Here is a 13,159-nt window from a genome sequence, read left to right as displayed (position 1 = left end):
GCTGTACCTAGCACCCAGAAACATCTTTTTTTTTTTTTAGTAAAGGAGGTAGAGCATAGAGTGGAATATTTTCTGTACTAGTTTTTAATCACTGAGAATGCATCGTGACATATGTGTCCATTATAAAGACATGTAAAAAAGGGAGGAAATTTGAAGAAATGTTAACTGAATGGTCTAACAGACATTTAAACTATATAATTAAGTCTAGCATAAATTATACTAGGAAATTACTTGGTACCATTTAAAGTGTGCACAAATTGTGAAAAGAACAGGTTATCTTGATGCACATCTATCTGTAGGGCTGGGCATACTTGCTGACCTAGTTATTTTATTTGCTTTTAAAGATTTAAATATGAATATGATGCTATATATTCAATATGTATATACATAGAATGTTCAATAATTACAAAATAGTAAAAGCTATGAGATGAAATGGAGATTGTTATTACAGTGAATGAGATGCCATGAACCTCAGAAAAGGTCAGTTCTCAGAATTTGCAATATATAAATAAATATTTTCCATCTCAGAAATATATACAGTATATGAACAAATATAGTTTTAGTGAAATTAAAGTTATAACTTGAAAATAAAAGGACCTGAGTATTGGCATTGAGAGACAACCCCTATATTGCATGATTTTCTTCAGTATCATCAGTTGTACTGTACATATTAATGAGCCTGAAAAGACAGATTAATGGCTTGCATGAGTCCCATTCCTTACATTTGTCTTCTAATTTTTGTTTGGTGATATCATTTTTGTTCAAGGAGCTATAGACGGCTTTATTTCAATGGAGCCAAAGCTTGGTCCTGTGTACGCTTCCATTGGAAGGTCCTGTGTCCTCTTCCATCTCTCTCTGCTTTTGTTCTTCCTGAATAATTGACATGCATAGCATATCGTAATGGATTAGTCTTCGTCTTGCTTTTGGTCAACCAAAGAGAATGTTGTTTAGTCTGAGAGCAAAACTTAAACTGTGTGAAGAAGAAATCCCCTGTTTCCTAATAGTTCCTGGTAAATGTTAGTCATGATGAATTTGTTAACAGTCCTTTGCTTTGGAAAAATATAAAAAAGAAAGAGAATGATACACAATGGAGAAGACAGCATATAAAAGAGAAAGATGGACATTGTAAAAAAGGTGTTGGGTACCCCCGATATTTAAGACAGAGACAATGAATTAAAGAGTGTCCTGTAATTATAGCCAAGAAATAAACCATTACCTTGTGTACTCAAGAACCAGAACTGCCTTCCTCCCAGCCCCAGCTCAGTTCTCCTTTTTTTAAATGAAGAAATAATTCATGTACCATAAAATTCACCCTCTTAAAGTGTACCTTTCAGTGGTATTTAGTATATTCAAAAGATCATACAAACATCACTACTGTCCAATTTCAGGACATTTTTATCTCCCCCAAGAGAAACCTCATACCCATGGGCAGTCACCGTCCTCTTTTCCTTTCTTCCAGCCCTTGGCAGCCACCAACCTACCCTCTGTCTGATTTGCCTGTTCTGGACATCTCGTATAAAGGAATCATACAATATGTGGCCTTTTGTGTTCGGCTTCTTTCACTTAGCATAATGTTTTCAAGATTCACGTATTAGTACTTCATTCTTTTTATGGCTCAATAATATTCTATTGTATGGATATACCACATTTTGAAATAGACTTTTTTTTGAGCAATTTTGGGTTTACAGAAAACTTGAGCAGACAGTAACAGAGTTCTTATATTCCCCCCCCCCACTACCACTACTTCCGGTTTCCCCTATTATTAACATCTTGCCTTAGTGTGGTGACAGACCACATTTTGCTTATCCATTCACAGTTGATGGACATTTGGATTGTTTCCACTTTGGGGCTATCATGAATAATGGTGCCATGAACATCCATATACAGGTTTTTGTGCATGCTTTCAGTTCTCTTGGGTGTATACCTAGGAATGAAATTGCTGAATCATATGACAACTCTGTGTTTAACCCTTTGAGGAATTGCCAAACTGTATTCCCAAATGGCTGCACCACTTTACAAACCAGCAGCAATGTATAAGGGTTTCAATTTCTCCACATCCTTACCAACAGTTGTTATTGTCTATCTTTTTGATTATACCCACTCTAGTGAGTGTGAAGTGGTATTTCATTGTGCTTTTGATTTACATTTCCCTGGTGGCTAAAGATGATGAGCATCTTTTCATGTGCTTATTGGCTATTTGTATATCTTCCTTTGAGAAATGTTCTCAGTTTTCTTTTAACCTGGGAGCAGTCACCAATGGAGTCTGCTTCTGTAGCATACAGGATGTGAGTTTAAGAGCAGAAGCCCTGTCATCCTCTTTTTGTATTCCTAGCACACAGGGTCCGGTGTGTATCGAGGGCACAATCAACATTGGTTGACCTCAACAGCAAAGGTAGGCTATGGGATTGAGAATATGAAATGCTGCAGGAAAGAATGTCCGCTTCATGGATTGTGAAGAAAAAGTAGATTTTTATTGTGAAGGTATTGTAGGACTTGAATGCAACCTGAAATTATTTCATTTTTGTTATTCACCACCCCTCCACCCCCTGGCCCCATTCCAAAAACATTTTACAGTGGTGACAATACAATGAAACAGTGAAAAAAGAGAAAAGTGTGGTGCAGCAAGAACAACCTAAGTTTAAATGGCAGTTAAGATTATCCTTGCCCTTCCTTGTTTCAATGATCATAATAAGAATAATCATATCTTAACGAAAGATTTAAAACCCTATGTGTATGTACAGAACCCACCCGGAGCAAGTCTGGTTCCTACAGAAGATACTCACTTGCTAAAGATCAGCTACTTGTCTTGCCGAGAATGTTTAAGCCTTATGCTTTCATGAAGAAAATGCAGACAAAAAGAATAAAAAGGAGGGGGGAGGGAGGGAAGAAGGGAGGAAAGAAAACAAGGGTTGTTCTTCATGCTGTTTTGATAATGGATCATTTGAGAACAGTGAAGGCCACAGACCCATACTCCAGAAAAAGACGCACAAAATATCACATACTATTTCTGAGGTTTCATGGGTCTCCTTTATTAGGATTTATGACTCCTAGTTGAATGACCCTTGCCCAGAGGCAGAGCCTGAAACAGCGCCTTTGTCAACTGCTTCTGATTTAATTGCTCAGACGCAAATATATCACCTGCGCAGTGCTGACCTCATGATTTTTTGATTTATTTGCATTTTATCAAGGTCACAGGGGTCCCTAAAGGTTATTTCTTAGTTGCCTGAAATTCCTAATGTCATCACTAAAAACCATTGCTCGAGCTTTTGACTGGGCCCCAATTCTGGACAGTAAGCTCTTTGTATTTAGAACAATCTGCACCGTGACCTATAGTTCTCTGAACTTTCAGCAGAATAAATCTGTCATTCTCATAAATAGGAAGAGAGGAAATCCTGGAACCAAGGCCCCTGGGTGACTCCAAAATTTATAAAATGCAGAGACATAATCTGTTAAACCACAAGAAGATACTGCTCTCCGGTTAAAATGTTCCACCTCCTCCGTCCCCAGGTGACCATCTCCCCTCAGCCTAAACTCATCTTCCGCTCTTGATGTGTGCTCTACTTTTTTAAAATAAATCGACTCATTAGAACCAATACCAGTTTATTAAAATAGCAAGCAATTAGTGTCTCTTATACAGATGCTCAAGGGCCCTTTAACATTAACCTGGGCCCATTTTATTTTAGGTCCGTTGTTCTAGATTCTGGAAACTGCTGTTCATCTCAGAAAGGAGTTATTGAAATGCCCCTTTGGTCATTCAGATAAAGAGCTAATAATATTTACTGAGTATCTAATGCAGAAGGAGAAGAGAACTGTGTCACAGGATGCCAGGAAGGGCTGTGAAAGGTGAGCTGAGCACGCCAGCCCCTCTCCAGCAGGGTACTGTGGCATGCGCACAGCATGAAAGCCCTGCCTTCCTCCAGGCAGGACTCGTGTTGGAACTTCTTGGAGGCAGTGAGCCTTCTGTCATTTTGGCTTCTATCACTTAATGCCTATGCAGATTTAATTAAAAATTACCACCAAAGAGCGAAAGAAAACATCCCTGCAGTTCAGTTGAATAATGGCTTTGCCTTTTTCATGTCAACTCAGCACACATTTAAGACTGAATCTCCAGAGTGTAATACAATGTCTGTCATCAGGTAGGTGTTGAGTAAGTACTTCTTTGAGAACAGAGTGTACGAGGAATCATGTGTAGTGTGGGAGGAGCATGGGAAAGATAAGCAAAGATGACCTCAACATCACCCCTGCTCTTAGGGACCTTATCATTTAAGGCAGAAAACTACAATAAATCTGGGCTGCAGTACAGATTAAAAGGAAGGGAATGAAGGCATTCTGATTGGGAACTTTTTTTTTTAATAATTAAGTTTTACTGGAGTATAGTTGATTTACAATGTTGTGTTAGTTTCCGCTGTACAGCAAAGTGAATCAGTTATACATACACATATATGCACTCTTTTTTAGATTCTTTTCCCATATAGGTCATTACAAATTATTGAGTAGAGTTCCCTGTGTTATACAGTAGGTCCTTATTAGTTATCTATTTTATATATAGTAGTGTGTATACGTTAATCCCAATACTTTTTGAGGGATCTGCGGTGGTACCATTCCTTCTCCCAGGTGCCTTTCCTATATGTAGTTCACAGTCAGTTTTCCTGATGAGATTTTTCTCACCTAGAAAGGAAAGGCCTAATTGGATTTCTGTGCTAGGACATTAAATGACATTCCTGGGCCTCCTTTAATGCTTGATTTTCTACTTGGGGAGCTTCTTAACCCAAAGGAGAAAAAGACCCAGTGTCATTGTTTTACAAATGCAAGTACTAAATCCTTCCTACACAAGGCTTGTGGGAGAGCTGGGGAAAGAATTACACAATTTAAACAAATATGTAGAAAATGTGAAAGGGAGAAAAAACACCTCTAGGTTAAGGAGATAGGTCAAGAGCAAATAGTTAGGGTCACTATAATTGAAAAGAAACCCACATTTAGAAACTGAAATGTTGAAATCTGCATTTGAAAGATGTCACCTCTGCCATCAGCATTCAGACTAAGTTAGTATTCCCTTGTCATCAGACACCACCCAGGCTATTGAAATCAGAGACCTGGCCAGATGAACTGTAATAACCTCACAACAATAACAGAGGATGGGTTACTTTAAGAAGATGATTTCCCACATTCAGAGGCATTTGCTGGAAAACTCTGAAGGCACCAACTGGGTTAATGATTAATCAACACTGGTTCCCTTAGTAGATTGAGGCTCTTTCACACACAGCCGATCGCCTGCAGCTGTTCCCGTGCTTATCACAAGCATTGTCCCTTTCACTTCAAAGTTAGTTCTGTGAAATAAAAGAGACAATTTACAGGATGGGGTGCGGGTGGGACATACATTCTTATAATAACTTGAGCTACAAAGAGGAGACTCACAGCTTACCCAGTTTGTTTCTTCAGAAAAAAAGTGGGGAGAGGGCAGGGCTAGGGGGACACTTTCTAACCACCAGACTCAGGAGCCCAATATACTAGGTTCACAGTTCCCTACCACCTCTTTATAACTGTGCACTCTTCAGCTACTTGTTACCTTCCGGAAACTTGGTATTCGGCATCTGTAAAATGGGTTATTGTGACAATTAAACAGATTAAAGAATGTAAAATGCCCAACATTGGACCTAGCACAAAGTAATTCCTTAGTAAATGTTAAGAATGGTCATTTGTTGCTCTTAAAATAGATATCAGAAATTCCTTGCACTTTGTTTACAGGAAAACCCTTAAAACTATCCCACAGAACTTATATGTTTATTTAAAACAAAATTCTAGCAGGTCATGTCTCCCAATTCACATAACATGGGGCGGAGTGTTTGCTATAGGAGGGCACTGAAAAGAGCATTAATTGACAGCTGATGGCTTGACAATGAAGAAAGAGATGGGAAAATATGAAAAAGCAGACAAAAGACCACTGAAAAGCATAGTAACCTTCTAAGTGTTTCAGGCTTTAAATGTTTTGTAGCACTTAATGCAATAATTAATGTTCCAGAAACAGACTGAGTCAGTGTGATGGTGGAGTTGGCAGAAAATAATGTGTATGAGGGCAGGAAAATGTCTTGAACATTTTAGAAATATTTTCATAGAGTGGAAAAATTAAAATTTTAGTGCTAAAAGAGATTTTGGTTAAATGGAAACGTGCTGCATTCTTTGGCAAGGGGCAGTACTTTTCTAATAGCTTACAGTTTCAATCAAAGTTCTGCCAGCAGCAAAGCCCAGCCTCAAATAAAGGCTTAAGTCTATTTCAGATACTGAAGGTATCTGGAAGAATATATTAAATGTAATTGTGGGCTTGCATGACTCTGAAGTTTGATTAAAGATTGTTTTAGCTAATATTTATTGAGCCCTGACTGTCCCAGGCAAAATTCCAAGGACTTTACTCATTTAATCCTAGTATCAGTGTGAGAAAGTGATATCATTGTGCCCTATTTTACAGATGGAGAAACTGTGGCATAGAGAGGTTAATTCATGCAAGGTCACACAGTTTGTAAATGGATTTTACAAACTGTGTAAAGGTAGTCTTGCTTCTAACTCTTAACTACTGCACTGCGTCTAAGGTCTGACTTCAAAGGAATAATTTTAATTATTCCTAATAGGAGAGTGTGACAATTGAGAAAGATGTATTGACATAAGACAGGGATTTTAAAAAAATATCTGTAGAGCCCTATAGATTAGCTGATACAGTCCATATATAGATCATGCTGGCTGTTGCTGATAACGGAATCAATGAACCTCAGTGTAACTTCAGTGAAATACAGAAAGTTAAACACAGGAGGCTGTTTGGATGCAGATCAGTAAAATAAACCCTGAGGATGTCAACATCAAAGAAATGTTAAGGTCTTCAGGATTTTCTACTTAATCATGAACTAGCCCTTTCTGCATTTGTCACAATGTTTTATGTGGTGCCCTGCATGTCGTTAATACTTTCGCAAACAAAGATCATTAGGCTTTCTCAACTTAAACAAGAGCTTTTGCACTGATACCGAAAATCGATCTCTGAAACTTTCTTTCACTCTGAGAGAAACAACATTCCCCCAGGATACAGCAGCGAATGTTTTATGGAGAACTATTGTATAGTCTATCCCTTCCCCCCAGCAGACACCAGACCAGTGAAAAAAAGCTTAAATGTGATGAGGAGACCTGAGTATTTATCTTTATGGCAGGATTACTTACATATTTACTCTCATGCCTTTCTCCCATCTGTGCTTTTGATGATGCACCCAATCAATGTAACGGTGCCAAATGGTCTGCTAATGGTTTTTCCCTAAGAATTAGTGAATTATAATCTTCTTCTTCCCAGAGGCCCTGCCATCCAGATCCCAGGTCTACTAGGATTTATTGCATGTACAGTGTTCTAGCTACCGATGTGAGAGCCTGCCAGATGCTAAGTGCTCTAATGTGTTGAGAACGAAGCACTATGGGTCTCTCATATGTAGCAGACACTCCAGCAGACCACACACCCACCATTAAAGATATTTATCAACTACCAGCATAAGAGAAATAAACCTGGAAACTTCTTTTACACAGAAACCTATAAACTAAGAGTTATAAATCATGCAGATACATGCTTTAGGTTGGGCTTTTTTTTTTTTTGTCCTAATTGAGAAGAGTTTATTGAAGAGACTGCATACGCAGGAATGGGCCTGATTAAGGAAATCCAACAAGTATGGCGATGGCAATGGCTTGGAGCCCTTCCCCCATCCTGAAGAGGCCAGAGGCCAGAGGAAGGTCGAGATACCCAAGACCCAGAGGGAGAGAATTCCCAGGCTACATGTGAGGGAACCATGTACTTTGGTAGAGGAACAAAGCACCTGACAAGAAAGGAGGCAGAGGGATAAGTACTCTGACCTCTCTGTCTTCTTCGCCAGTATAATTTGTTGTGTGGCATTTGGGTGGACTGTAGGGTTATTGACAAAAGTTACGTGTTGAGCAAAAGTCGTGTAAGTTCATTTGGGTAATTCAATGAATGAAGGTCTTCTACCACCTGAACCTGTATCTGAGAGCAGCCAAGGGACAGCAGCAAGCTACGTGAATGCAGCCCATGGTTAAGTGAGGTAAGCTCCAGGAAGCTGGCTGCGGTGGGCTTACATTCCAAGATGCATAGACTAGAATGTGGCATTGCAGGAAGGTGATCGCTGTGTAGGAGCCTGAAGGACGGCAACCCTCACTTCACCACGTGTAAGGTTTCTGCTAAACCTCAGTTTGTATCCGGGCTGTACATTGATTGACCAGCTTTCATTCATTCACTCAGCAAGTGTTTATTAAGCATTTACTCTGTGCTGACACCACTGTTCCAGGCATTCGGGATAGAGGAGTGGAAGAAACAGAAAAGATGCCTGTTCTCTTGGAGCCTGCCTTTAACATGGGGAGATGGCTGATACACACACAAGCAGACAAACAAGATAAGTTCAGATAGTGACAAGTAAAACAAGGTAATGCTATAGACAGTCATGGGCATGGGGCAGGGAGTGTCTGGGGAGATGACAGTTGAGCTGAGAACTTAGTCATATTCCTTCACATTTGGGGAGGGTTTGGGGGGCAGTGGGCAGAGCAGTGACCTAGGAAGGGAGAAGAGTTGTCGCAGGTGAGGTCTGTGTCGTTAGAGCAATGGGAACCTCTGGCCGGTTTTAAGAGAGACGATTTAATGTATATGTTCAAGATCCTTTTGGCTGCTCTGTGGAACTTGGATTATCAAGAGATGAAACTGGAAGCAGGTACATTAATGAGAAGGCAGTGAAGATAGCAAAGTGTAGGGAAACAGTTATATGACAGAATATAAGGCCCTGCATTTTCCTAATGAGATTAAAAATGTTTTATTTTATTTGCGAACTCGAGTAAACCTTTAGAGATGGATGAAATAGTCAATATCCGATAGATTTTTAAAATTTATTGTTCTAGTTAAACATACCAATTTATACTCTTATTAATTTAGTAACATTGATCTTGTTATTCATAGTTAATATAAAAAATGTATTGTCTCGTTCATTGTTCGAGCTACCTTTCAACTCAGCCGTCTTTTCCAGAGCAAATTATCTTCACTTCTGCCCAATTTGTTTAATATAAAGCAGTTTCGAAGTCATGTCTGGTGCTTTTATTGAGTATTGTTTTCAAGCCTACAAGTACTGTATAAGTATGAGTTAAGTTAATGTAAAAAGAAGGCCCCAAATCCAGAGGTTAAAATTAGACAGAAGTTGATCTGTCTCATAAAACAGTACATAAGTGTTTGGTTGACCGAGGCTTGCAGGCAGCTGTGTCAGGTCAGCTGTCCTATACCAGGCAGAAGGAAGGGGGAGAGGGACCAGGGGACACTCACCCAGTCATTTTAAGGTCAGGGCACAGAAGTGACACATGTCATTTCCAATTATATCCGAGGACATCTTAGTCACCTGGGCACCTATTATTATGGAAGAAGGGGAGAATGAGGTGAACATTGGAGGGCAGCGAGCAGGCTGTCACAACATCCATGGATAGCACAGGACAGCTGGTTTTTCTGTTTTCCTGTAGATGCAACGTAAGTATCCGTCACTACCCAAAGCTATTCAGTTAATATAACTGAATATAACTGAGTTCAGTTAGCAAAGAATATGTTTTTCAGTCTCTACAACTTAACCATTGACTATTGCTATTTAAATTGATCTTTAAAAGGTCGGAGGAGTCATATGACAGGAATAATTACAAAATCTGGTTTTGAATTTCTTGGCCTTCTTCATTTTAAACAATCCCATCAGTTGATCTCTGAAGGCAGCCCAAACTAGCACCGATTGAGGTCAATTCAGACTGATGTATCTTTTTCAGATGATACTTTTTGTTCAAAGAAGGTAATTATAAGAGAGAGCTCTGTAATAAGAGGCTTTGGAACAACTTTAATATAAGGAGGAAGGTACCTCACCTTGTATTTAGACATTGAATAGGGTGGACCAGGTCACCTGCCGAGCAGTGAGGGGAGGGGGAGTCAGTGGGCAGGAGAGTTTCTTTTGTAAACATAAGGAAATGTTTTCTCTTTTTTTTTATAATATGGAGGAACAATTAATACTTATCTTTCTCAGGTGGCTGTGAGAATCGTAAAATATATAAGTATATTAAGTTAAGTATGTTAAGTATACTTACAAGTATGTATAAGTAAGTTAAGTATGTTAAGTATATAACAGAGTACAGGCCTACCTGAGAGATATTGTGGGTTGGTTCCAGACCACTGCAATAAGGTGAATATTGTGATAAAGTGAGTCACATGAATTTTTTGGTTTCCCGGAGTATATAAAAGTTATATTTACACTATACTGTAGTCTAGTAAATGTGCAATAGCATTATGTCTAGAAAATATACTTATCTTAATTTAAAAATACTTTATGCTATCAGATGCAAATCATCATCTGACAACTCAGGGTTACCATATGCCTTCAGTTTGTAAAAAAACACAATGTCTGCAAAGTGCAATAAAGCAAAGCGCAATAAAATGAGATATGCCGGTATATGCATGGAGTAAATACTGCACAGCACTAAGAAGTAAACATGCACATCCTGTATCTTTGCAAAGATCAGAGTCTGCATCTGGTAAGAAGTTGTGTTTCTAGTTACAGTATTTGCCTAGTCTACAGTATGTGCTCAATAAATGATCATTACCATTATTAAATGAGAAATGAAGAGAGTTTACAAATAGCACAACTTTAAGGCATTTGAATGTTCACTCACCATCTTGTCTGCATTGGCCCTACTTTATCATGGATGCCTTCTTAGTTAGAATTATTCTGATACAATGGAGGGCTTTGCTGGAAGCTTGATAAACGTGCTTACTCTAAGCAAACTCCTGTTTGGAAGCACTATGCCAACAGTTGTCCTAGGGAGCCCTCGACTCCATTCTCCCCCATCAGAACAATGGATGTCTCCTGTTCCTCTCTCCTGGGAAGCACTGTGAAGTGCCTTGCATATTTAAATAGCTGGAATTCATGAAGTACACCAAGTATTTTCCTCAAAGTATCACATGCTTGCCGTTAAATTTAGGACTGTGTGGGGTTTTGATGTAATTTCTTCCTTGATCTTTGGGATATAATCATTGTAGAAAGACTCACCGCGTTGCTCCGTAATTGTCAGAGGATTAGCCTTGACTGTTGTGTACACATTTACTTCTGTTTGACAATTTGATGTTTCCTTAAATGCTTTGTGTTCATTCATGAGGGCCATGGTTTCATTTGAAATGCTGCAGTCACCAGGGAGAAGCTCCTGTGCTCTTCCCTGATTGGCCAACCTCCCCTCTGCCTCCTGTTGCTATGGTGCCCAGCGGAGTAACTTCCTTGCCCTGCACAAGTAGGAGGCTCGGTCTCCATGGATACCCCACTCTGAGACTGTACTCCACGGAGAGATGAGCTGAGCTGCACACACTGTATTTCTGCACAAGACATAGCCCAGCCTGTGGTGGGAGGCTGTTTGCAGAGGCAGTGTTTGCCATGAAAGTCTACGGAGCTTACCTTCTAAGTAAGTCATATTAGTCACAGTAAGTAAATAATTATATTGGATCCCAGAGCATATGCTCTTTGTGTATATGTGTGTGTCAAGTTAGTTGTGGTAGGCTAAAAGTGTAGTCTAAAAACAAATTTTCCACTCGCCTTTCGGATATTCTGAATGCAGAATCTGGAACTAAACTTTTAAAAATACACACATATATTGTTTTAAATACCCCTTGTCATTTGTGAGTCTGCCATTCGAAGCCAAAGGGAAAAAGATTGACCATGGACGATTACATTTTAGAATGCTCTTCTAACTCTGAGCATTGCATGCCCCATTTGTAAATGCAGAGCTTGGCCTTACCCAGCGACGTGCTGTGGGAATAGATGAGCACAGCCACAGTTAATGCTAATTGGCACTGCACAGAGTTTGCAGTGGGCCTCTGTGTAGACTGAAACTCGATGTGTTTATTTTCAAGAGAGATCTTGCTCATGGGCTCATATCTGCCAGTTCACTGTGGAAATTATTCAGAGACCACCTCTCTAACCAGTTTTAGTTTACTTTTCTCATGTAGCATCCAGTAGAAATTCTAAAACTCTTCATGTCCGTGGAATTGGGATGTGGAAGAATTTTCTTTTCATTAACTGATTTGCTCTAATACTTCCTCTTTACTGTACATTCCAAGAGCATAAGGGTTGGGTTTGCAATGTTGTAAAACACATGAGTCATCTTAAAGCAATTTTCATGTGCTGGGCAAATGATTAATGCCTGTGGTGTTAAAATTAATTAGTAGAAACAAAAGACTGTGTGTATGGTAACACCAAGTCTAGTTCAATAACTTTAAAATTGTGTAAAATTAGATTTTCAGGCTGTCCACAGAAGATAGCTGGCATCTAGCAGCTCTAAACAAAAAGCAGAACATGTAGTGTATTGGTATAAAGAGAGATTCATTTTTAATCGTATAAAAGAGGGAGCACAGAGTATTACACTAGATTGTAAATGTCTCTTGTTTTCTGTACTCATGACTGACCATTCATGCAAAGGACAACCAGTGTAATGTCATCTCTTCCAACTGTTAGTCATGGCTCAATTTTAATTGCCCCAAATGGTGAAAAGGTACCACCCTTTGTGGATGTGAACGTATTGGTGGCTCCTCTGGCTCTGACTTTGTCACTGAGGTCGAGCTTTAGGTCATTGCCTTAATATTTTATACATATAATTTCCACCCATCAAAGGGGCAGCAGACAAATAAAGGTGCATGATGAACTCTGTAGTGATCATGGTTTTGGAGACCTGGAAACAATGTCAATGACACTTTCTCTAAAGTTTTTCACCTCATGAGTATTATAAGGCTCCATTTCCCTTTTTCAATGTGTCTGTGATAAATTCTCCTGCCCATCTCTGAAAACCAGCATTGTATGGGATTTTTTTCAACCTCAAAATATCGGAATTTCCTCTCTGTTTCCTAACCTGTATAATGGAATAATAATAGTACCTATGACACAAGGCTGCTTTGAAAATTCAATGACATCATCAATGGCACATGACATATACTAAATAGTCACTGCTGTTGTATTATGATTACTGTAAGCATCATCATCATCATTTTCACAATGCCTTGTAGTTAAGGGAGGCTGTAGCGAATAACTTGAACAATTCTTTGGTTTGATTCCATTCAGCCTATCAAATTTCC

At 39.1% G+C, this 13,159-nt stretch overlaps 1 protein-coding gene across 5 annotated transcripts in view; it reads left to right on the top strand.

Annotated features, from left to right (window-relative positions):
- SYBU (syntabulin) overlaps positions 1 to 13,159 on the top strand; it is a 73,147-nt gene that overhangs the window by 23,097 nt on the left and 36,891 nt on the right. For 2 of the 5 annotated variants that reach the window (XM_061171333.1, XM_061171330.1), the window contains exon 4: positions 2,333 to 2,392. The exons of 2 other annotated variants lie outside the window; for them this stretch is intronic. In XM_061171333.1, coding sequence (XP_061027316.1) covers positions 2,333 to 2,392 — 60 coding nt within the window. Of the gene's footprint in view, positions 1 to 2,332; positions 2,393 to 11,458; positions 11,497 to 13,159 lie in introns of those variants that run through there. One more of the 5 variants, XM_061171332.1, reaches the window with a different exon arrangement.

This window comes from Eubalaena glacialis, chromosome 17 (assembly GCF_028564815.1).
Source record: "Eubalaena glacialis isolate mEubGla1 chromosome 17, mEubGla1.1.hap2.+ XY, whole genome shotgun sequence".
NCBI classification, from domain to species: Eukaryota; Metazoa; Chordata; class Mammalia; order Artiodactyla; family Balaenidae; genus Eubalaena; species Eubalaena glacialis.
The sequence above is the reverse complement of the archived record's forward strand: the minus strand, read 5'-3'. Positions and strand labels throughout refer to the sequence as shown.